The sequence below is a fragment of the Mus caroli genome, unplaced genomic scaffold (assembly GCF_978045245.1).
Source record: "Mus caroli unplaced genomic scaffold, Mus_caroli_1 scaffold_4, whole genome shotgun sequence".
Lineage (NCBI taxonomy): Eukaryota > Metazoa > Chordata > Mammalia > Rodentia > Muridae > Mus > Mus caroli.
Genome location: NW_028227259.1, coordinates 32790875 through 32813542, shown reverse-complemented (window position 1 = coordinate 32813542; position 22668 = coordinate 32790875). Strand labels below are relative to the sequence as shown.

Genomic DNA, 22668 nt, shown 5'->3' with positions numbered 1-22668 from the left:
GCAAGAGTGGTTCTGAGACCCACATGAGACTGTTGGCTCCCCACCCCAGAAGCTGTCCCCAGCTATTGGTGACATTATAAGACATTCTAGCATCCAAAGCTAGAAACTGATGGCATGCACCTTTAGCTAGGCCAGGAGCAGAAGGAAAAAACGTCACTCAGACATCTGTCACACCCCTCTCTTCCTCAGGGCCGCCTGGAGCTGTGGGTAGACATGTTCCCCATGGACATGCCAGCCCCTGGGACACCTCTGGATATATCCCCCAGGAAACCCAAGAAGTGAGCTGCCTGGGCACGGGCACCATCCCCTCACCCCGCCCCATCTACTTCCCACCACAGCCTAGACTGTCCTTCAGGCAGAAGGCAGCCTGGATTAGTCACTACTCCAGGGCCTCAGGTGTGGCCAGGCCCTTCTGGGGAAGAAACAGACCAACCCATGATTCTAGGGCCTGCTCTGCCCACAGTGAATGTGATGACCCACATCCCGGCACCCTCTTCCACATAGTATCCCCCTCACAAAGACATAGCCACCCCTCAAAGCCACCTGCACTCACAACTCTCCCTCTCCCCCCCCCCCTCACACACACACACACACACACACACACTCCTACTACAGGCACATAGAAGAACCTATCAGAGCCTGTTCTGTACCACTCTCACATTTTACCAACCTTTCTTCTGGGTGACTGCCTGAAAAACACCAGAGATGCTAGGGTGGAGGGAGCTCCCCGATGTGGAGCTAAGCCACCTGCCTCACCTAGGTAGTCTTGGCTCCTGGAACTGAGTATCACACTAAATAAGGTGTCAGGGTGGTCACTGCCCGTTCCATATCATCAGTCCCTGGGTTTGGGGCCAACCTCTGGGCGTACAAAGCTATCTGTGTTCTTGTTTTCCAACCCTGATGTTGCCGTCCTCAATTTCTTAATGACAGAACTGGGGGTTGAACCTACAGTCTCGTGCATACTAGGCAAATACTCTAGCCCTGAGCTACCCCTTGTTTCTTGAGGATTTTTAACCTGGGATTGGGGCCAGTATTTCCATTTTACTCTGGCCACAAGCAAATGGTGCAGCCAGCTCTGCCTGTAGCAACCTCCAGCCTGAGGCTATTAGCCTTCTGTTCCAGGCTTGATCACAAAGGGGTAAACCCACCTCTGTTCCAGAGAACCACATTCCCACCCATGAACCTCAGGCATAATGGTTGAAATGTAACCACCTCATTTGTAGTTTCAACTGAAACTCAAAGGGGACATCCTCTTTGAGGACAAGGACATAAAGAAACCCAGAGTCAGTGGGCTTCCACTTTGGGCCACTGGGCTTCACTCAGAATTTCTTAGAAATAGATCGCCGCTCCTGCCTTTAGACACACACGGACAGGGTATGCTCTCTGCCTCATGGTAGCAGCCCCCCTGCATGGGGACGGCTGTGCATGGCCATCCTCCTCCTCTTCTTCCTCCCATATTAGCCCCACAACCCAGGAGTGTTCATGGGTGTCTGCTCCAGACTGGCTGGTTTCCCCCCAGGAACCCTGTTGTTTGACCCACCAGGACATGACTGGACAGAAACCTCCCTCTAGTCTCCTCCCCAACTCTCCCAGCCCACTCAAGTCTCCCAGGGCTTCTCTTGCTAGCACATAAGAGACCCAGCCCTGATCTGTCCCCAGAACCTGGGACAAGCCCTACCTCAGGCTGCTGATGGGCTTCCCTACCCGTCCAGGTACGAGCTGCGGGTCATCGTGTGGAACACAGACGAGGTGGTCCTGGAAGATGATGATTTCTTCACGGGAGAGAAGTCCAGTGATATTTTTGTGAGGGGGTGGGTGACAGTCACAGGCTGAGCTGGGGATCCTGGGGTGGGAAGGGACCCTCGCGGTGTGGCCACAGAGCTGGAGCAGGTGACTCCTCCCAGCAGGTGGCTGAAGGGCCAGCAGGAGGACAAACAGGACACAGACGTCCACTATCACTCCCTCACGGGGGAGGGCAACTTCAACTGGAGATACCTCTTCCCCTTCGACTACCTAGCGGCCGAAGAGAAGATCGTTATGTCCAAGAAGGAGTCTATGTTCTCCTGGGATGAGACAGAGTACAAGATCCCTGCGCGGCTCACCCTGCAGATCTGGGACGCTGACCACTTCTCGGCTGACGACTTCCTGGGTGCAGAGCAGAGACAGGCCTAGGGCCAAGAGCTGAGGGGCAGGGGAGGGTGGGCTGAGTCCATGGGAGGGGTCACCTAGTCCTCAGAGCCAGAGATAGCAAGTGGGAATCTTGCCTCTCCAAGAATCTTCCCAGTTGCTTGTTGGGGTCATAACGGGAACAACAAGGTGTAATGGGTACACCAGGTAGTTGATGTAAATACTGATGGGAAGCCAGCAAGAATCTCTAAGGAGGCAGATTTCCCTGGGTCTCAGATTGCACCAAACTCTATCTGCATCTGCAAGCCTGGGTTTGGTAAGACATCAGTGAATGCACTATAGCCAGGATGAAGATGTCTAGCTAAGCAAGGGCCTGAGCAAAACAAAAGTGGGAGTGGAAAAGAAGGAAGGGGGGCAGTCCCCACCCCTGCCATGCCCACCCGAGACTGACTCCGATGCGATGTTGTCACAGGGGCTATCGAGCTGGACCTGAACCGGTTCCCGAGGGGCGCTAAGACAGCCAAGCAGTGCACCATGGAGATGGCCACCGGGGAGGTGGATGTACCCCTGGTTTCCATCTTTAAACAGAAACGTGTCAAAGGCTGGTGGCCCCTCCTGGCCCGCAATGAGAATGATGAGTTTGAGCTCACAGTGGGTACCACTTCCTGCTTGGGATCCAACCCACAGGGGCCAGGCTGGGATACCTAGCCCTGTGGGTCAGACACTGGAACTCTTCTGTTCTTTCCTTCAGGGCAAAGTGGAGGCGGAGCTACACCTACTCACGGCAGAGGAGGCAGAGAAGAATCCTGTGGGCCTGGCTCGCAATGAACCTGATCCCCTAGAAAAACCCAAGTGAGTACCCGCCTGCCTAGACCCCCAATCACACCACACCATGGGAGCCGAAAAGAGAAGAGGGCCCAGACCCTTCTGGTCTTCTTGCCCTTACTTCACAGACAACTACTTTGTTCCCTCCTGACCCACAGCCCCATCACGGGCTTCAACCCTTCAACCCCGAAGCTACCTCTTCCCTCTGAACCAAAGGAAGCCCATCTGCAAAGAAAGCTGTTCCTTTCCCAGGAAGCCCAGCCCCCAAGTCCGACAGTGTTATGGGTTCTTCCTAGCTTTTGACAAAGGCAATGCAAGCACTGCAAAGATGGCCGGACTTGGTGCCAGAAACTCCTACTTGGTGGAGGTCTCTCACCAAGCCCCTTCCCACCCTCCTGTCGTTTTCCTGTGCTTGTCTGCTCTTCCCAATGCTCCAGTCGGCCCGACACAAGCTTCATCTGGTTCTTGAACCCTCTCAAGTCTGCCCGCTACTTCCTGTGGCATACCTACCGCTGGCTACTCCTCAAACTCCTGCTGCTCTTCCTCCTGCTGCTGCTCTTCGCCCTGTTTCTCTACTCTCTGCCTGGCTACCTGGCCAAGAAGATCCTCGGGGCCTGAGCCCTGCAGTCGCCTAGGCCTGGTACTTCTTCCTTCTGCCTCTGGACAAGGGCGGGCCAGCACATGGGACACACTCAACAGACACACATACAAGTTCATATGTGTACACACAGTGCGCACACATGCAGAAGCGCACACAGGCACAGAAGCATGCACAGAAGCATACAAGCACATATGTGCATCCACATAAACATGCATTGGAAACTTTCACACTTTAAATGTAGTCATACTCTCATCAGAACCAGAAATGACTCTTTTATAATTTTTATATTATTGGGCCAGAGAAGTGACATAGCTTGTCCAAGGCCACCTGGCTAGGTGGCCCTGGGTCTCCAGCCTAGGTGCCAAAGTGCCAGTCTAGTGTCCACCAGCTGCAGCAGCATTTTTCTCGGACTCTACTCCAGTTCCACAAGCAAGAGGCAGCTGAGACGTGGGCGGGGTGGCACAGGGGGCAGGGTTTGTCTAGGGTTAGCAAGTTGTTCTGAAACAGTTCCTCCTTGTGTAAGAGGCCTCCATGGGTACAGCTGGCTCCTACTCCCAGGACAAATTGTTCCACCAGGGAAAACAGTCAAGCTGACATCAGCCGAGGACCATGTCCCTGCAGGCTTTGAGATTCACCAGCATGTTCTCAGTTCACTGCTTCCAGAAAGTCAGAATTCCTGTTAAAGCATCTTACAAACGAAGACACTAAGACTCAAGGGAGTCTGACCTGCCCACAACATCTGGGGATAGAAACCCAGGCAACTTGGACCCACACCCTCCCCCGATGCCCCTCTTACAATGGGGTTAGGGCCCGCATCCTCTGAAAGATGATGGGACAGCTGTTAGGAAAGTATATCCAGAGGTTAGGGAGATAGCTCAGTCAAAAGTGCTTGCAACACAAGCATGAGGACCCCAGTTCAAGTCCCTAGCACTCACAAAAAGGCTAGGGCATGGTTGTACCTGAGCCTGTGACCCCAGCACTGTTGGAGGTAAACATTGGAGGATTTCTGGGGCTTCCTGGGCCCAGATTAGCTCCAGATCAGTGAGAGACCCTAGCTTAAGTAGAGTTCTACAGCCTCTCTCTGACCTCCTGTGCGTGCACAGGTGTGGGCTCTGGCATGCACACGCACCAGGGTATATCCAACACTTTAATTTGATATTGTGACATTTTATGGGGCCTGCTGATCTTGTGACACAAACTGCAGACAGTAGAAGCTGACAAGGGGATCTTACCAAGGAACTCTGCAGAAGGCAGAGCAGGTTAGCCCCTTGATGGCGGGCAAGTTGTGGAGAGTGAGGCACGGCGCTCAAGCTGCGCAAACGTTTGCTGAGGACATTATCTGTGGGTTTATCATAAAGGGAGGGTTTGATGGCCAGGGATGGGGCTCAGTGAGTAGAATGTCGTCCCATCATTAGTGAAGCCTTGGGTTCAATGGCCAGGGCTACATATGCCAGGGGTAGTGAGGCATGCCTAGAACCCCAGCCCTCAGCTGGTAGAAGCAGGCAGATAAGAAGTCAAAAGTCATCCTTGGCTACATGGTGAATAAAAGACCAGCCTAGGCTAATTGAGACCATGTCCCCAAAAAGGAAGGAAGGAAGGAAGGGAGAAAGAGAGGGAAGGAATAAGGGGTGAAGGAAGGAAGAAGGGAAGAAAGGAAGGGAGGAAGGAAGGGAGGGAGGGAGGGAGGAAGGGAGGGAGGGAGGGAAGGAGGAAAGTTGAGCAATTCTGATTTCCTGAGAATATGGGGAGACAGAAGCCTGCATGATGTACTATATAGGCAATCTCAGGAAGGACGTGTGTGGCCTGTAATACCAGGGTCTGCCTCAATTCATCACTGCAAGCAATCGGGGCTGAGTCCCTGACAAATCTGCCACCTAGGCTCAGGGCAGAGCTGGTGCAGTGAGGTCTCCCCGAGAAGACAGGATCTAGAAGCTGGCAATCTGATACTAGATAGGGGCTCCACCCTGGCTCTAGCATATCACTATGGAAAGACAGAAAGGTGGGAGCCGTGTGTGGGTGTGTGGGTGGCTGGTGCTGGTTATCTGACCAGCCCCTCCCGTCTTCTCCCCACCCTAGCCGGCCTGACACGGCATTCGTCTGGTTCCTGAACCCACTCAAATCTATCAAGTACCTCATCTGCACCCGGTACAAGTGGCTGATCATCAAGATCGTGCTGGCGCTGCTGGGGCTGCTCATGCTGGCCCTCTTCCTTTACAGCCTCCCAGGCTACATGGTCAAGAAGCTCCTAGGGGCCTGAAGTGTGCCCCACCCCAGCCTGCTCCAGCATCCCTCCAGGGGCTGCTGCATATTTTGCCTTCCCTCACCTGGACTCTCCCCCAACTCCCTGAGGAGCCCTCCCATGCCTGCCAGCCTTGAGCAAGACACCTGCTTGCTGGGCTTCATCCCCACACCCAAACTGTTGCTTGCCTGATCTTGTCCCAGGCCTGCCTAGGGTTTGGGGCACCAGATACCCTCTTGTCTAAAGTACCAGGTTCCTCTGCCCAGCCCCAAGAGTGGTAGTGGCCCAACCCTCCCTGTGCTTTCCAAATCTTGTGTTAAGGCACCAGTGAAATTAACCAAGGAACTCAGAGTAGTGCCCAAGGATCTGATGAGTAGGAACACGTGGAAAGCACCAGGAATGCCAGCAGAGGCGAGGCGACACACCTCTCTGCAGAGCATCCTGACCAGCGGCAGCGGCCAGCTGCTTCTGCGCATGCTCTCCTCTTGGCTCTGCTTCTTTCTCACAGTCACAGTCACTTGGCAGCTTAGCTTTGGACTTCCCATCACTTCCAGGGGTGCCTCTGCCTTGGCCAATGTGTGTCAGCTAGTACACAAGCTCCAAGTGTGAATCAGGTGTACCAGCCGTCCTGAAGACTGACTGCCCTGTCCTTCCTGCCGGCAGCCACACCCGAGTGTACACTTAAAGCGGTGCCCTTCTGCCTCTGCGAGCCTGCTGGCTGCTGTTCCTTTCTTGAGTGTGATTTTTTTCTCTCTCTCTCAATAAAATAAATCAAACTCTAAGACAGAAGTGGAGCAGGGAAGAGTAGGTTTGGGGTGTGGGAAGGAATGGTAAAACTCTTGTGGGTGACATCTTGTAAAGCGGCATTTAAGGTGGGCCTCAGGCACAGGACTGCCAGCCTCGGCTGTGTCCAGAGGGCACACCATGGTGGACCCAGGGGCCCCAAAGCATGAGAACTTCCTTCAGTCTGGGGACGATGTGAAGTTATACGATTCCAAAGCCCCAGCCTCCACCCATAGTGACTGGCACCCTCCCAAGGACAGGAAGGGACCCTGGTGCTGGTCTTACCTAGGTCTGAGCCCAGGGAGACAAAGTTCCATGATACCACTTAGGGCAGGGGACCCCTGTCCATGTAGCCTTGGCCTCTTTCACGGCATTCAGCCTAAGCTTTCAAAGACTTTATTAGAACTTCAGGGAACAGTGATGCCTTATTTTGGCAGAAAGATCCAGCTCAGAAAAACCCAGGGTGGGTCTGGCTCTCAAGAGACAGGTGTAGACTCCATGACACCAGGCTTTGAAGATCCTTCTTCATTTTGAGGGCATCCGGAAGCCCTGAGTTGGTGGGATCTGCAGTTCTGTGTTTACCTGGAAATTAAAGGGTGAAGCTCATGTTCTTGCCCTCGGTGAGAGCTCACATGCTGACTCTCCCAGAGTCCCAGTCCCTGCAAAGGGACTTCTCCAAAGTAGAGAGGTGTCAGGGTCCCTGAAGGATGCCAGGGCTTTCTGTCTGGCTCCAGCTAGTGCTCCCAGGAGCATTCTCCTTCATGCTCCCCACTCATCCCCCACAAGCTCCCGCCTGTTGCTTCCTCAGTCTAGCCTTTGCCTCTAGCCCTCATCTCCATCCTCTTGTGCACAGACGAATCCATAGGCACAGGGGCCATGTGTCCCCAAACGTCTGAGTCCTGTCACAGGCCAAGAGCCCATCATGATACCAAGACTCACCCCATCCACCTTCCAGGTGTGGCCTGGGCCCTGAGATCAGCCATATGTCCTCTGTGGCTGGACAAGGGACTGGAGACTGTCAACCATTTTGGCCCCAGTCCCACCCTGAAGCATCCCACCACAGCCACAGAGTGTGTGCAGCCAGGTTACAGGGACTTTTCCTTCCTCCTCTGGCAAGTCCGTGGGAACAAGTTATAGTTATCACTGGACACCTCTGACAGCACAGAATTGGCTCCCCACTCACGGGGACCCTGAGTCAGATCCTGGGAAGCTCAGAGCTGCAGAAGCCTCAACAAGCTTGCTTCTCTCTGTGAACCAGGGAGTAGAGTTTCTGCCCAGTAAGTTGTTAGAGGATACAAGGGTGGGGGAAGGGGTATTGTTTTTAAAAAAGAATAATTCTGCCAGGCGTGGTGGCGCACACCTTTAATCCCAGCACTTGGGAGGCAGAGGCAGGCGGATTTCTGAGTTCGAGGCCAGCCTGGTCTACAAGTGAGTTCCAGGACAGCCAGGGCTATACAGAGAAACCCTGTCTCGGAAAGAAAAAAAAAGATTAATTCTGGCTAGGTGTGTGGTGAAGAACGCGTTTGATCCCAGCCTTCAGGATCCATAGACAAATCTCTATGAATCTGAGGCTAGTCTGGGCTATATAGTGAGTTCCAGGATAGCCAAGGCTATGGAAAGAGATGCTGGAGAAAGAGAGAGACAGAGAGACAGAGAGACAGAGAGACAGAGAGAGAGAGACAGAGAGACAGAGACAGAGAGACAGAGAGAGACAGAGAGAGAGAGACAGAGAGACAGAGAGACAGAGAGAGAGAAAAGAAAAGGAAAAAAGAAAGGAAGACGAGGCCAGGCATGGTGGCACACGCTTTTAATCCCAGCACTTGGGAGGCAGAGGCAGGCAGACTTCTGAGTTTGAGGCCAGCCTGGTTGAGTTCCAGGACAGCCAGGGCTATACAGAGAAACCCTGTCTCGAAAAAAAAAACAAAAAAAGGATAAAAGAGAAAAAGAAAAAAGAAAGGAAGAGAGAGAGAGAGAAACAAACAAACCAACAAACAAGGGTGGTTGTGAGCCAGTGAAGTTGCTCTGCAGAAATGTGCTCATCAAAAAGTCTGACTTCCTGGTCCTGTCTCTGGTACCCACCCACATGGTGGAAGAAAAAGATTCTTTCCCAAAAGCTGTCTTCTTACGTGCTATGGCATGAGAGAACACACACATACTCGTGAGTGCTTAAAAAAAGTAATTAAGAATGATTCTACAGCTGGGCATTTTAGTTCATGCTTATCACTCCAGTACTTGAGAGACTAAAAAGAATTTCCATGAGTTCGAGGCCAGCTTGCACTACAACACCCAAGGCTCTCACGAGAGGGAAGAGGGAGACACAGACGTTGCTCAGTTTGTAGAGCTCGACCTGTACCAAAGCCCTAGGTGTGTTCCCCAGTAGCACACACACAGGCTGCCGTGATGGCTCTGCCTGTAATCCCAAGGCAGAATAGCAGAAGTGCAGGGCCATCCTTGGCTACGTATAGAGTTTGAGGCTAGCCTAGTCTACCTGACACACTAGCTGAAAGAATTAAAGTTAAAAAACAAGAGAGCATTCAGAGCAGAGTGACCCAAGGCTGTGACCCCATTGGGACAGTCACAGCTCCTCTGGCCTTGTCAGGACAGCCTGCAGTACCCACAGCCTTGCCAGCAGTGCCGCCTCCTGAGGTGTGGTTTCTGATCTGAGTCGGGCCCGGGGCCCCAGCACCTACCTTGGCCTGGAGATACTGCTGCAGCAGGGACTGCATCTCTGCATTCTGCTGCTCCAGAGACTCATTCTCCATGAGCAGCTTGGCCCTCTGGGTCAGCACGAGACTAGGGGTGGGATGCAGGAAGCAGGTTAAGTAGAGGCCAGCTTCATCTTCCATCCTCTACTGATTAGAAGCCAGGCCCTTGGTGTTTCTACTCTGGCTGTGAGCAGGGGAAGACCTGGGACACTTCCCTTCCTCACAGGCTAACAGGGACAGACAATGAGATTGGGAGCAGCACCCGCCACCACCCACCCCCTCAGACTGTGTGAGCACAGGAGACACGACTATGCCCCTGGACAGGATTGCCCCTAAAGATCACCCAGCTCCCTGTCCTTCTGAGCCCTGATGCTGACTAGTATTTCTCCAAGGCCTTGTACAGCGCATCCCAGAGGTTCTGCTTGGAGAAAGGGATAACGGCAGCCAGGGATTCCCAGTACTCCGTGTCCTTCGAGTTATCTCGAGTCTCTTTCTTCGATTTCAGTACTGGCTGAGCGTCCCTGGAAGTTAAAGTAGTGCATGTTTCTACCTGCCACCCAGGCAATGCCAGTCACATTTGTGTGTGTGTGTGTGTATGTGTGTCTATGTGTGTATGTATGTATGTATGTACATGAATGTATATGTCTATGTGTGTATGTGTGTATGAATACAAGTGTATGTGTGTGTGTATATATGTGTGTATGCATGTATATGTATGTGTATATATGTATGTATGTGTGTATATGCATGTATGTGTGTGCATGTGTGTATGTGTGCATGCATGTGTGTATGTATGCGTGTGTATATGTGTATGTGTTTATGCATTTGTGCATATGTATGTGCATGCATTTGTGTAAGCATGTGTGCATGTGTATATATGTGTATGTATGTGTGTATGCATGTGTACATGTGTATGTATGTATATGTATGTGTATATATATGTATGTGTGTATGCATGTGTATATGTATGTATGCATGTGTGTATGCATGTGTGTATGTATGTGTGTGTATGTGTACAGCCATTTCTCCTCTGACTGTGTCCCAGCACCATGTCCCAGCACTGTGTTCCCAGCAAGCCCTCCATCACCCCTGTACCCCTGCATACTTAGGATTCTTCAGCCCCGTGACAAAGGCCTCCAGAATCTTGAGAACATCATTGGGGTGGATGAACCTGGGTGATGACAGGTCCTCCTGCTCTTCCAACTCCCTGCTCGTGAGGCTTGCGTTGTCACCTTCCTGCTCGTCCTCCTGCTCTGTGGGCTCCTGATCTGATTTGGACACCAGGCTTCCCTTGTCTGTCTGGGACATCAGACTCAAACGCTCTAGCGCTGACATCAGGCTTGTACGCTCCACATTGCTATGAATGGAGGAACTGACCTAGAGAGAGGTACAGGGTTGACTGTGGTCTGGATATGCCCAAACACACAGAGAAACAAGAGAAGGAATCAGCAAAGTGTCTTAAAAACCTGTAGATAGACACCGTACTGGCTGGCTGTGTGTCAACTTAACACAAACTAGAGTTATCAGAGAGTCTAAGGTGAGGAAATGCTTCCATGAGAGCCAGCTACAGGACATTTTCTCAATTAGTGATCAACAGGGGAGGCAGGGCCCTCCCTGGGCCAGTGGTCCTGGGTTCTATAAGAAAGCAGGCTGAGCAAGCCATGAGGAGCAAGCTAGTAAGCAGCACCCTCCACAGCCTCTGCATCAGCTCCTGCCTGCAGGTTCCTGCCCTCTTTGAGTTCCTGCCCTGACTTCCTTCAGTGATGGATTACAATGTGGAAGTGTAAGCTGAGTAAACTCTTCTCTCCAATTTGCTTTTTTGGTCCTGGCATTTCATCACAGTAATAGAAACCCTGACAAAGACAGATGCATTTACATAAAGACAGAAGGCAGGTGAGTAAGGAGGGGGCAGGCTCTGGAATGAGACCTGTGTTCCATCTCTAATCCAGTTCACAGGTGTTCTCTGTACTGCTAGTCACATGCTCCAATGCTGTAAATACCCCTTTGGCTCATACATAATATAGAATTGATCCTGGTAAAATTTTTCAAATTTAAATTGTCTTCCTCCTGTCCCATTATGAGAGAACACCATGAATTATTAAATACATTCCTTAAGCATGGAAATCTGCAGTTTCCAGTCTTCTATTTGAAATAATGCTGCAATTAAAAAACTATAATAAACATATAGTTTCAACTGCATTAAGCAGAGCATTCAGGAGTGTACCTTAATCCCACCACTTGGGAAGGCAGGAGTAGGAGATTTAGAAGTGCAAGGTCATCCTTGACTACATAGAGTTTGAGACTAGCCTGAGCTACCTAAGACCCCGTCTCAAAAATCAAAGAAAGAAAGAAAGAAAGAAAGAAAGAAAGAAAGAAAGAAAGAAAGAAAGAAAGAAAGAAAGAAAGAAAGAAAGAAAGGAAGGAAGGAAGGAAGGAAGGAAGGAAGGAAGGAAGAGACAGGAAGAAAGAAACAGGAAGAAAGAAACAGGAGGGAAGGAAGGGAGGGAAGGAGACAGACAGACAGACAAAAAAAAACAGAAAAACAAAGAGACTGGCAGAAAGGAAGAAAGAGAGAGAAAGAGGGAGAGAGAAGGAGGAAGGAAGGAAGGGAGGGAGGGAGGGAGGGAGGAAGGGAAAGGAAAGGAAAGGAAAGGAAAGGAAAGGAAAGGAAAGGAAAGGAAAGGAAAGGAAAGGAAAGGAAAGGAAAGGAAAGGAAAGGAAAGGAAAGGAAAGGAGGGAGAGAGAGAGAGAGAGTAGGGAGGAAGAGAAAGGATGGAAGTCAACAGTGTTCTATCTATAGAACAAAATCCTAGGAGAATTGTAAAGTGACTGATGCTGTCAAACTGTCCTCACTGAAGGGACAGCCATCAGACTCCCACCAGGTTATGAGTGTGCCTGTGCACAGTGCATCAGTTATGTTAGCAGACACTGAACTCTACTGCCAACCTCACAGGCAGAGGCTGCTATGCAGGCCTCACTTGTACTCCCCTCTCGACAGGGAAGGCTGACCACATGTTAAACGTTGCTTTACTAGCATGCCTTTAACCCCACACTTGGGAAGCAGTGGCAGGCAGATGCCTGGGTTGGAGGCCATCCTGGACTACAGACAGAGTTTCAAGACAGCCAGAGCTGCACAGAGAAACCCTGTCTCGGAGGAGAGAGGGGAGAAGGTTGCCTGTCCTGGTCCAAGTATGGTGGTGCACACTTGTAATCCCCTGACTTAGGATGGTGAGGGAGGAAGACTGTGAGTTTGAAGACTGCCCCACTCTTTCCTTTGCACTATGGTCTTGTTTTCTTATTGGCTTATGTGGGCTCTTTATATATTAAGGAAACTAATCCCTAAATTGATATTAATTGAAAATACTCTCCCTCAGATATGTCTGCTTTAAGATCTTCCTGCCACTTCCTCCCATGTGCTGTGATCCTAGGCCTACATTACCACACAGTTTATGTAGTGCTGTGAATCAAACCCAGGACCTCCTACATGCTAAGTATGTACCTTCCAAATAAGTCACACCCCAGCTCTTGTTCTCTTTTTCCCTCTCTCCCTCTCTCTCCGTCTACTCCCCCTTCCCCAGTTATGAAGGCTGTCAGGAAACTCACCCTGGTGCTAACAATATTAAAACCATTTTTAGTTTTGACTTTTAAATTAAAAACTTAAAACCTTGGATGTGACTCCCCACAAAGTTTCCCTTTGCATCTCATTCTGAAATCATTTACAACATAATATTCATGGTGTTACAAATGAGTCCTGCTTCATAGGAAAGTGTGATGAAGGAGAATGCACAGAATGCAGTGCACTCATGTCTCATGGTGGTTAAAGCCTGGTTTTGAGGAAAGCCCAGGAAAACTGAACCCTTGAACCTCAATAGAGAACAACATCCCATCCCTCTCCAGCCATTCTTCCCTTTGCAAATAGAAAAAAATAATAACTATAAGCCGATGGTATTAGCCACTCCTGGCATAGACACCATCAACTGCCCCCAGGTCCAGGGTCCGTGCTGCACTCCAGCATACTGCCCAAACAGCTACAAGAGAAGAAGCTATGGTGGAGGGAGATGCCAGCCACATCAGAACTCAGGCCTGTGTCATAGACAGAGGCAGAGGGAAAAGAGGGCAGAGCCCCACAGGAAAGCAAAACTTGTACAGAAATGGAATGAAAGGAAATGCTCTCCCCAGCTGCCCATCTCACCTGGGCAGAGGATAGACGGTGGGCTCGGTATCGAAGGAAGAAGTTTACCAGCTTGTATAAGTCATCCTCGTCTTCGATTGCCAGGGCCTGAGAAGAAAACAAGATGGCCTCTCAGACGCCTTGTCAAGCAGGCCATGAACTCGGGCCATCATAGACTCTCAGCTCCTCTGAACCAGAGATTTGGGTGCTCCCCTCAGCACCCCTGGATGCCGGATGCCGAATAGAGTCCAGGACGCTGAAGTGAACTGGAACCATCAGAACTCAACCAAAGCCCAGAGTCGGGAGGACTCCACACAGAGCATGACACCAAAGCCAATCTGAAGTGGAAGGCAGGCAGTGCTATTGAGCCCCTGGGAGACTGGTGCAGTCTTGAGGTAATGTTGAGAAAACAGGACCTGTCCCCTGACCCCATATCCTTTCCGCCCAGTGGGACTCACGGAGAAGATTGCGTCCAACCTCAGCAGATAGCATTCACTCTTCTCCAGGGGGTGGAGCAGACTCAGTAGTTTGCTCTCTATGAGGAAACCCTGAGGAGGAAAGAAAGATGGTGCCCCCAGTCAGAGCCAGGTTTCAGGAACACGGCATGGGGTTTGCAACCATCCATAATGTGACTCTCCAGGAACAATGCCAGAGTACAGTCTCTAACAGTGAGCCAGGGTCAGGAAGCAAGACCAATGACCGAGTTAGATCCCATTTTGGATTTAGACTACCCTCTACCTCACCCACAGGCCACTGGGAAAACAACTGAATCTTCACATTACTTTAAACCAGACTGAGCCTCGGTGCCTGCTGCGCCATAGTCCCCCACCCCCCAATAGTTACAGAGCCCAGGAGCGAGCACTGAAGAGGGGAGAGAAGACGATGGAAACGTGAGTCACACGTGTGCGACACAGATGGGGGTGGGGTGAGGAGAAGCCAAGTGCCACAATGAGCTGAGGAACTCGGGAAGGGTTCCAAAGAGAGTTGGTCATGTTGTCTGGCTGCATATGACAAAGAGGACCTTCAGCAGGAGTGACTTCAGAAGCAACAAAGAAAACTGCCTTGACTGTCCAGGACCACTGGGGCTGAGCCAGTGTTTTAGCTCCTCCTACCACCTCAGAATGCTGCCGTCTCAGGAACACCCACAAGATGTTGCAGTAACCCAGCCCCAGCTGGGCCAGCTCCAACATGACCTTGCTCTAAGCCCGATTCTAGTTGCTGAGACAGTGGAAGCATCCTAGACCTCATGCAGCTGGAGAAAGGCCACAGCTGGTGCATCCACATGAGTGGCAAGCCCAGCAGATGAATTAGTGGCAGGCATGGCACGACTGTCTACCAGCACTGCTCTCAGAAGGAGCTGGAAATTCTTCCAGAACACACCTCAGTGGCCCACTGGGAAAGCAGCCATTGCTGGCCAGGCCTCTGCAAGCACTGCCGTGCAAGCTCACTCCCCAGCCCCGCTCTGGGCAGGCCTGGCTCCAGGCCACAGGGCCTCAGAGGCTTTACCGACTCATCACACAGGAGCATCAGGATCTTTGTAGTGGTTTTTGCTGAAATTTGATTGGGCAGGTCCATGTAATCCTCATCTTCCGACATGGTTGCCTCTGTGGCCTCATCTTCTACAAGGGGGTCAAGGAAAGAAGGGAGTTAAGAGGATGACGTCCTGTCCTTGTGGACTTTGAGAAGCAGTTGGTGGTTTTTCCTGAGCAAATGGGCCTCCTGCTGCCTCTCAGTGGCCACCTATTTCTGAGTGCAGAACAAAGCCTGCCATGTGGGGACCAGACTTGGGATGGATCAGAGCCTGCCCAGAGAGTGGAGGCATCCAGACAGGATGATGGGTTCCCGACTTCATCTACCTGGAGGCCTCATGCTTAGAATCCTACTATGAGCCGTGAAGTGAGACGGGAGTTTGAATGTATTTATTTGCATTTTGGAGACGGTTTTGCAGGCAGGTTACAAGATTGTGAAACCCACAGGGTTTAGAAGCAGCCAAATAAAAGGACAAAATGGCTGCCTCTGAGAGGCATACTAACAGCAACTGAACCACAACTTCTTTTAAAATTAAAAGGGGGTGCTGGTGAGATGGCTCTGCGGTTAAGAGCACTGACTGCTCTTCATGAGTTCAAATCCCAGCAACCACATGGTGGTTCTCAACCACCCGTAATGAGAAACAAACAAATAAAAACAACAACAAGAAAACTTTAATAAAATTAAAAGGGGTAGAAAAACGGCTCCGAAGTTAAGAGCACTGACTGCGCTTGCAGAGGACATGAGTTCAGTTCTCAGCACCCACATCTGTCAGTCCACAGTCGCCTGTATCTCCAGCTCTAGGAGACCCAACACCACCCTCCGGCCTCCTCAGGCTCACATGTGTAGCACATACTCACACATAATTTTTTGTAATTAAAGGAAGGAAAAAATACACAAAGAAAAAAAAACAGAAAAAGAGAAAATACAATTTAAAAAATTAAAAATGCTTTACCCTGTTAATTTTTAATCAGAAAATGGGAGTTCAAATCCTCCTGTAATGGCTGGTAAGATGTCTCAGTAACTAAAGATGCTTGCTGCTAAGTCTGACAGCCTAACTTAGATCCCTGAGACCTACGTGGTGAATGGAGAGAACCAATTCCTGTGAGTTGTCCTCTGATCCAGATATGTGCTGTGGCATTGGCGTGCAAACACACACACACACATAAATAAATAAATAAATAAATAAATAAATAAATAAATACTTTTAAAAGTCATGTATTACTCAAGACTGAGCTAATGGGCCTGTTGCTGCCTCCCTGTGGCCACCCATGTCTGAGTGTTGAAGAAATCCTGCCGTGTGAGGACGGTTATTCAAAGAACATGATCATATCAATGGGCTGGCATATGCCTGTAATCCTAGAACTTGGAGTGTCAGGAGTTCAAGGCCAGCCTTGGCTACTTGGAGTTTGAGAGGCCAGTGTGGGCCACATGAGAGATTCTGAGAGTTGGAGATAGGATACACTGCTGAGAATATGGAAATGACCACGTCTCTGTGTAGTAACTTCCAACAAGATAACAAAGGCCGTTAACCCAACAAACCTACTTGGGGCGATCTGTCCCAACCATTATCCAACAAAGAAAATGAAAAGACAAACGAGCAAGTCTATTCATTCAGGCGCACACGCAATCCCCAAAGTAAACACACAACTGCAAAGAGCTCAGGGCTCATCAGAGGGCTGTCGGAGGGAGCTCGGGCACACAGTCCATGTAGAAAGGAAGCCAGTGTTTGTGACAGTAAGATACTGGGCAATAGAACTGAGAGCTTAGCTGTACCACAGTGACTTCAGAGTGTGCCTAACGTGTATGAGGCACCAGATACCACAAACAAAATAACTGGGGGGAAAGAATATGTTTTTATTTATTGTACATGGGAGCCCACGTGTGTGGAGGTCAGAGGTCAGTTCTCTCCTTCTATCATGTGGGTTCTCAGGTTTGAACTCAAGACAGTCAAGCTTGGCGGCAAGCTCCCTTACCCGCTGAACCCTCTCACTGGTTCAGTACTGAGCATCTCCCCTGCTGTCCCCATGTAACATGAGCGCATTGACCTACACTCTCAGAGGGACCCTCCACGCTACACCTTATTGACTCCGTTTCTCGTCACCTGTCTGCAACAGCAGTTCTTCCAGTATTTGTGTGACTGACTTCTGCTGCTGCAGGGAAATCGGCCCCACGTTATTCAGGAACCACAAGTCAGGCATGTTCCAGGGTAAGCCCAGGTGCTGGGAATGGATGATCCTGTCCACATCAAAGGCTCTTTGTGCCAGTTCCTTCGCCTCTGCTTCATTCATCAGCCAAATCTCCCGAAACTTCTCCTCATCGATGATGATGAAGTGTCTGTGAAGGAAGGGAAGGCACTGAGCACAGCAGCTGACCTCAGCAATCCCCGGCCTTCTCAGTCCTGTGAGCTATGCGTGCCCCCCCCCCATCACCTTGACGAACACCCTGTTCTGGCTGGCTCTCTGGCAGAGTGACCTTCCTATGACTTTAGCTCTGATGTCATCCCTTATGAGTGTCACTTTGTCACATGCTGGAGACTGGAGCAGCAGTGTCTTAGCCCCAGTGCCCCCAGTTGCCAATAGGATGAGAACATTAAGAAGAATCTCAAACCCCCAACACCCTGCCTGGGATAATATGCAGCTGTCCCAACAAGGAATAGGGTGGACGAGTGACACACGAGAAGGTCCTAAGGCATTGGGCTGGCTCCAAATGAGCTGCTGAGCTCACATCTAATGAAATCACTGCTACTGAGCCCCTGCCAAGTCGCCCTCCCAACCACCACCACCCGTCCAAGGCAGGTCCTAAAGACTCGATCGCCAGGACACCTCAAGGCTTTCTGTAGGTCCTTGAATTGCGTCACAAGCCGTTTGTAGTCGGAGGTCAGGGACTGGTTGTCATCCTGAAACTGCCGTATCTGCTTGGTGTATTTTGTTCTCAGATTGTTGACGACATCGTGCAGGCTGAGAGGAGGAAAGCAGAGTGGGGCAGCTAAGCCCACTGGACAAAGGTGACCCCTCGCACTTGTCCCCTCTCACCATGGCCTGACTTTTTCTCCCCCTTCAGAAGAAAAAACCATTTACCCATGGGCCACCACAAAAGGTCCAGAAAACAAGCCGGTCTACCCACCCACTCACCACCGGCCCGCCCACTCCCCACCCACACTCCTGCTCACCGGTTCAGTTTCCTCTTCTGCTGGGACTTGATCACTGTGCTCTCTTCATCTCTCTTCTTCAGGACCTGAAAGTTGTACTCCAGCTTCTCTTGGTTTAGCTGGTAAGTTGCTTTCATCTGCTGAAGCTGTTGCTCAAGAATCTGGTGTAAATTTTAAAAGTAAATGCACAATACACGCATGTATGCCTACATGCATAGGTACACACATACATGCATGAATACACACATCCATACATGCATACCCCAGCTCTGCAGCAGTCTAACGCCTCTGGCCACCACTCACATGCATGTATCCACACAGACACACACACAGAGGACACACGCACACAGAGGCATACACACACACAGACACACACACAAAGACGCATACACACACACAGACATACACACAGAGGCATACACACACAGAGACACATACACAGACACACACACATAGACACACACACACACAGACACACACATATACACACAGATACATACACACAGGCAAACACACACACAGACACACAGAGACTTAGACACACACACAGAGACACAGACATACACACAGACACACAGATATACACATACACATACATAACTGAAAATAAAATACAAATACTTTAAGTAATATGAGGAAATTCTATATTGATAAAATTCTTTTCCCCAAAAAATGTTATTAGTAACAGTATAAAATAATCTTACATATTCTTTTATCACATAGTAAATAGCTGTTCACCATATAACAATGCTTACCACTTCCCTATAGCTGTGTATGCTGTTTGATCATTCTCACTACTATAAAATAATGCTAGTGTAAATTACACACACAACATGCAACCTAAAATTCACTACATCGGCCAAGCTGACCCGAAACTCATAGGAATTCACCTGCCTCAGCCTCTCAAGAGCTGTAATTATGGGCATGAGTCACCATGCCAAACATAATCTCTACAAATACACCCCAAAAATTGAACCATGGGCCTATTGCCTGCTAGGGAAGCACTCCCTTGCCAAACAACCTCCCAACACCCTGCCTCGCCTCGCCTCGCCTCCTCTCCCCTCTCCCTCTCCTCCTCCCCCTCTCCCCTCCCCTTCCCCTCCCCTCCCCTCCCTTTCCCTCCCCTCTCCTCTCCTCTTCTCTTCTTTTCTTTAATTTTCTTTTTCAAGACAAAGTTTCTCTGTGTACCTCTGGCTGTCCTGGAACTTGCTCTGTAGACCAGGCTGGCCTCGAACTCACAGAGTTCCACCTGCCTCTGCCTCTCTGCCCCTTTCTGCCCCTCTCTGCCCCTCTCTACCCCTCTCTGCCCCTCTCTGCACACCTCTGCACCTCTGCCTCTCTCTCTGCCTTTCTTCTGCCCCTCTGCCTCTGCCTCCTGAGTGCTGAGATTAAAGGCATGCACCACCACCACCCAGCACATCTTATTTCTTAGAAGTGAAATGATTAGGTCCAAGGTTCTCAGAAAACTGGCTTTGCCAAGAGCAGTGTGTGGTTTGTGCTGCACAGGTGGGGAGTCCTGTCCCCACCCACCCCTGTCACCACGCCCTGTCAGCACTGAACTCCTTTCAGAACAGCCTCAGAGAAGACACAGGTGTGACAGGCAGGGAGCTGCCAGGGCCTATATCTCCTCTTCCGACCACATCTAACATTTGATGTTAAGATTTCTAATATGAACAAGAGCCCAAAGGACCCGTGGAAGATGCTCAGGGAAGGATTAGCGCAGGTGTGACGACCTGGTTTGGTTCAGTGTGCTTCCTGAGAACAATTCTTTTTTCTTTGATGGACACCAGTCACATTCCAAACACGACCTTTTGGGGCATAGCCCAGGAGTCTGGATCAGAACCCAAGCCACATGTGCTCAGGGGCTGGCCAAGGACCAGTGAGATGATAGCTCAGCACAGAAGTCCAGGAGAAAAGTTCCATGTTGGATGTGGTAACATGAAGAAAGGCATGACCACACAGAGTGGAAGGCCTCTGGAGCCACTTGGAACTAGAGGTGACAACAGTGGCTCTTCTGGTCCTCTCTGGGACAGAGAGTGCAGAGTGTCTGAGTGGTGGTGTCCAGACAGTCCCTGTGCTTCCCACAACTCTGCAGTGAGACCCAATCAACAGGTCAGCACTCTCCAAGCCTCTCAAGCCGCAGCATGTATTTATAGCCATACTACAATGAGCATGTGATCCTTGCATTCAAATTATCACATGCAAATATCATTCTTAAAGGAAGACTTATCAAAAACTATATTTCCCACCGTACATTTAAAAATATATTTTGCCTTCTGTGATGGTTTGAATATGGTGGCCTAGGGAGTGGCACTATTAGGAGGTGTGCTCTTGTTGGAGTAGGTGTGGCCTTGCTAGAGAAAGTGTGTTACTGTAGGGGTGGGCTTTAAGAACCTCATCCCAGCTGCCTGGAAGCCAGTCTTCTCCTGTTTGCCTTCCGAACAAGATATTGAACTCTCAGCTCCTCCTGCACCATGCCTGCCTGGATGCTGCCATGCTCCTACCTTGATGATAATGGACTGAACCTCTGAACCTTGTAAGCTAGCCCCAATTAAATGTTGTCCTTATAAGAGTTGCCCTGGTCATGGTATCTGTTCGCAGCAGTAAAATCCTAACTAAGGCACCTTCCTTTTTAAAAAATCCAGGGGGGCTGGTGAGATGGCTCAGTGGGTAAGAGCACCCAACTGCTCTTCCAAAGGTCTGGAGTTCAAATCCCAGCAACCACATGGTGACTCACAACCGTCCGTAACGAGATCTGACTCCCTCTTCTGGAGTGTCTGAAGACAGCTACAGTGTACTTACATATAAATAAATAAATCTTTAAAAAAAATAAAATAAAATAAAAAATCCAGGACCTTGTACATATGGCCATCCTTTAAGATATGTTTAAGGGATGATGGAAAGAAAGAGAGAAATAACTTCTGGAAGTCATTTCTGGTCCTACATATCCTCTGGTATCTATGTCTACACCATGATGCACTGGCACATGTGTGTGCACACATACAGACACACACACACACACAGAGGAACATTTCCAGTACCACCTTTTTAATGTGTATGTGTGAGTGAGTGCATGTATGTATGTGTACCACGTACAGGTGAAGGCCACAGCCTGGGTTCCAGGAAACTGTGGCCACCATGTGGGATGCTGGGAACCAAGCCCAGCTTTCCACAGAGCAGCAAGCGCTCTTAACCCAGAGCTGTCTCTACAGCCCTGGGCACCACAGTTAGCATCGTGAACCACTTCCAGTGTCTCACTTCACTGAACACAGTGCAGAAACCTCGGAGCCGAAGGACTTGGGTCAGGTTTTTCTTTTGCAATCTGGAAGAATTTAATAATATGCTGATTCTATAAGCAAAGCCCCCAAACAACCATCTATCAGCAGCCTGTCATGCCAGTGGCAGTGACCGATGCCTTGGGCACAGCCAGTGTCCCGAGTGTACACCACCCCAGCCCTTTGGGCTTCACCAGATCTCAGATGCAAGACAGTTCCCACTGGGATCCCAGAGGCAGCGGCATATGGGGGTTGTTGACAGTGTAGTCCAGAATCCTACACAACTCACAGAAGACTGTGTCTCCCACAATCCACGTCTACAGGGCACAGTGACATGATTATGCAGCAGATTGTTGGTTTCCTCTCTATGTTTCACAAACTTTTAACACCAGTGTCCTACTGTCAGTCAGCTCAGGTTTTAGTCTCAACACAGCCATCCTTGACTGGTATATATTAAGCATAGATTATTGTTGCTTATTTGCTTGTTTTCTGAGAAGGGTCTCATGGAGCCTAGGCTGGCCTTAAGCTCCCTATGTAGCCAAAGATGACCTAGAACTGCTAATCCTTTTTCTTCCACCCTGTATTGTCTGGGATATAGGCATTTGCCCTGGAATATCACATCCTTGACTCCATTCCCCAGCCACTGTCCTGGCACATGTTCAGTGTTGTGTGGTTAGCATCCTAGTATTAAAGACAGCAGCTCTCAGTGAGAACTGGACTTACAGCTTTAAGTGAGCACGGGCTACAACCTCAGCTACTCCAGGGGCTAAGGCAGGTGTGCCACGAAGCCAGCCTGGGCTAACTTGAGACTATCTCAAAAAGTAAAAGGGAGGCTGGGGATAAAACTCAGTGGTACAGCATTCACATAATGTGCATGAGGCCCTAAATTCAACCTCCAAAACAATAGATGATAGACTAGTGAGGTAGATAATAGATAGATAGATAGATAGATAGATAGATAGATAGATAGATAATAGATAGATAGGTCAGTAGAGCATGAGTTAAACTAAGCCAGGCATGGTGGCACACGCCTTTAGTCCCAGCACTTGGGAAGCAGAAGCAAGTGGATTTCTGTGAATTCAAGGCCAGCCTGGTCTACAGAGCGAGCTCCAGGACAGCCAGGGCTACAAAGAGTAACCCTGCCCTCCAAAAAACAAAACAAAACAAAAGAAAGCAAAACAAAACAAAAGTCTGTTCAAGGTTTACAAATAAGTAATTTTTAAAAAGAGTTAAACTAATGGGTTGGAGAGAGATGGTTCAGTGG

At 49.9% G+C, this 22668-nt stretch overlaps 2 protein-coding genes across 2 annotated transcripts in view; one reads left to right on the top strand and one right to left on the bottom strand.

Moving 5' to 3' along the window:
- Otof (otoferlin) overlaps positions 1-6534 on the top strand; it is a 94210-nt gene extending 87676 nt beyond the window's left edge. The window contains exons 41-46 of the mRNA XM_021161691.3: positions 190-278; positions 1713-1811; positions 1908-2149; positions 2600-2778; positions 2879-2979; positions 5630-6534. Of these exons, the coding sequence (XP_021017350.1) occupies positions 190-278; positions 1713-1811; positions 1908-2149; positions 2600-2778; positions 2879-2979; positions 5630-5810 (891 nt within the window). The 3' untranslated portion in view covers positions 5811-6534. The remainder of the gene's footprint in view (positions 1-189; positions 279-1712; positions 1812-1907; positions 2150-2599; positions 2779-2878; positions 2980-5629) is intronic.
- A 421-nt stretch (positions 6535-6955) lies between these two features.
- Drc1 (dynein regulatory complex subunit 1) overlaps positions 6956-22668 on the bottom strand; it is a 36297-nt gene continuing 20584 nt past the window's right edge. The window contains exons 8-17 of the mRNA XM_021163874.2: positions 18151-18290; positions 17804-17938; positions 17083-17315; positions 14958-15070; positions 13910-13999; positions 13473-13559; positions 10386-10657; positions 9658-9801; positions 9266-9368; positions 6956-7157 (exon numbers count right to left, since the gene is read on the bottom strand). Of these exons, the coding sequence (XP_021019533.1) occupies positions 7101-7157; positions 9266-9368; positions 9658-9801; positions 10386-10657; positions 13473-13559; positions 13910-13999; positions 14958-15070; positions 17083-17315; positions 17804-17938; positions 18151-18290 (1374 nt within the window). The 3' untranslated portion in view covers positions 6956-7100. The remainder of the gene's footprint in view (positions 7158-9265; positions 9369-9657; positions 9802-10385; positions 10658-13472; positions 13560-13909; positions 14000-14957; positions 15071-17082; positions 17316-17803; positions 17939-18150; positions 18291-22668) is intronic.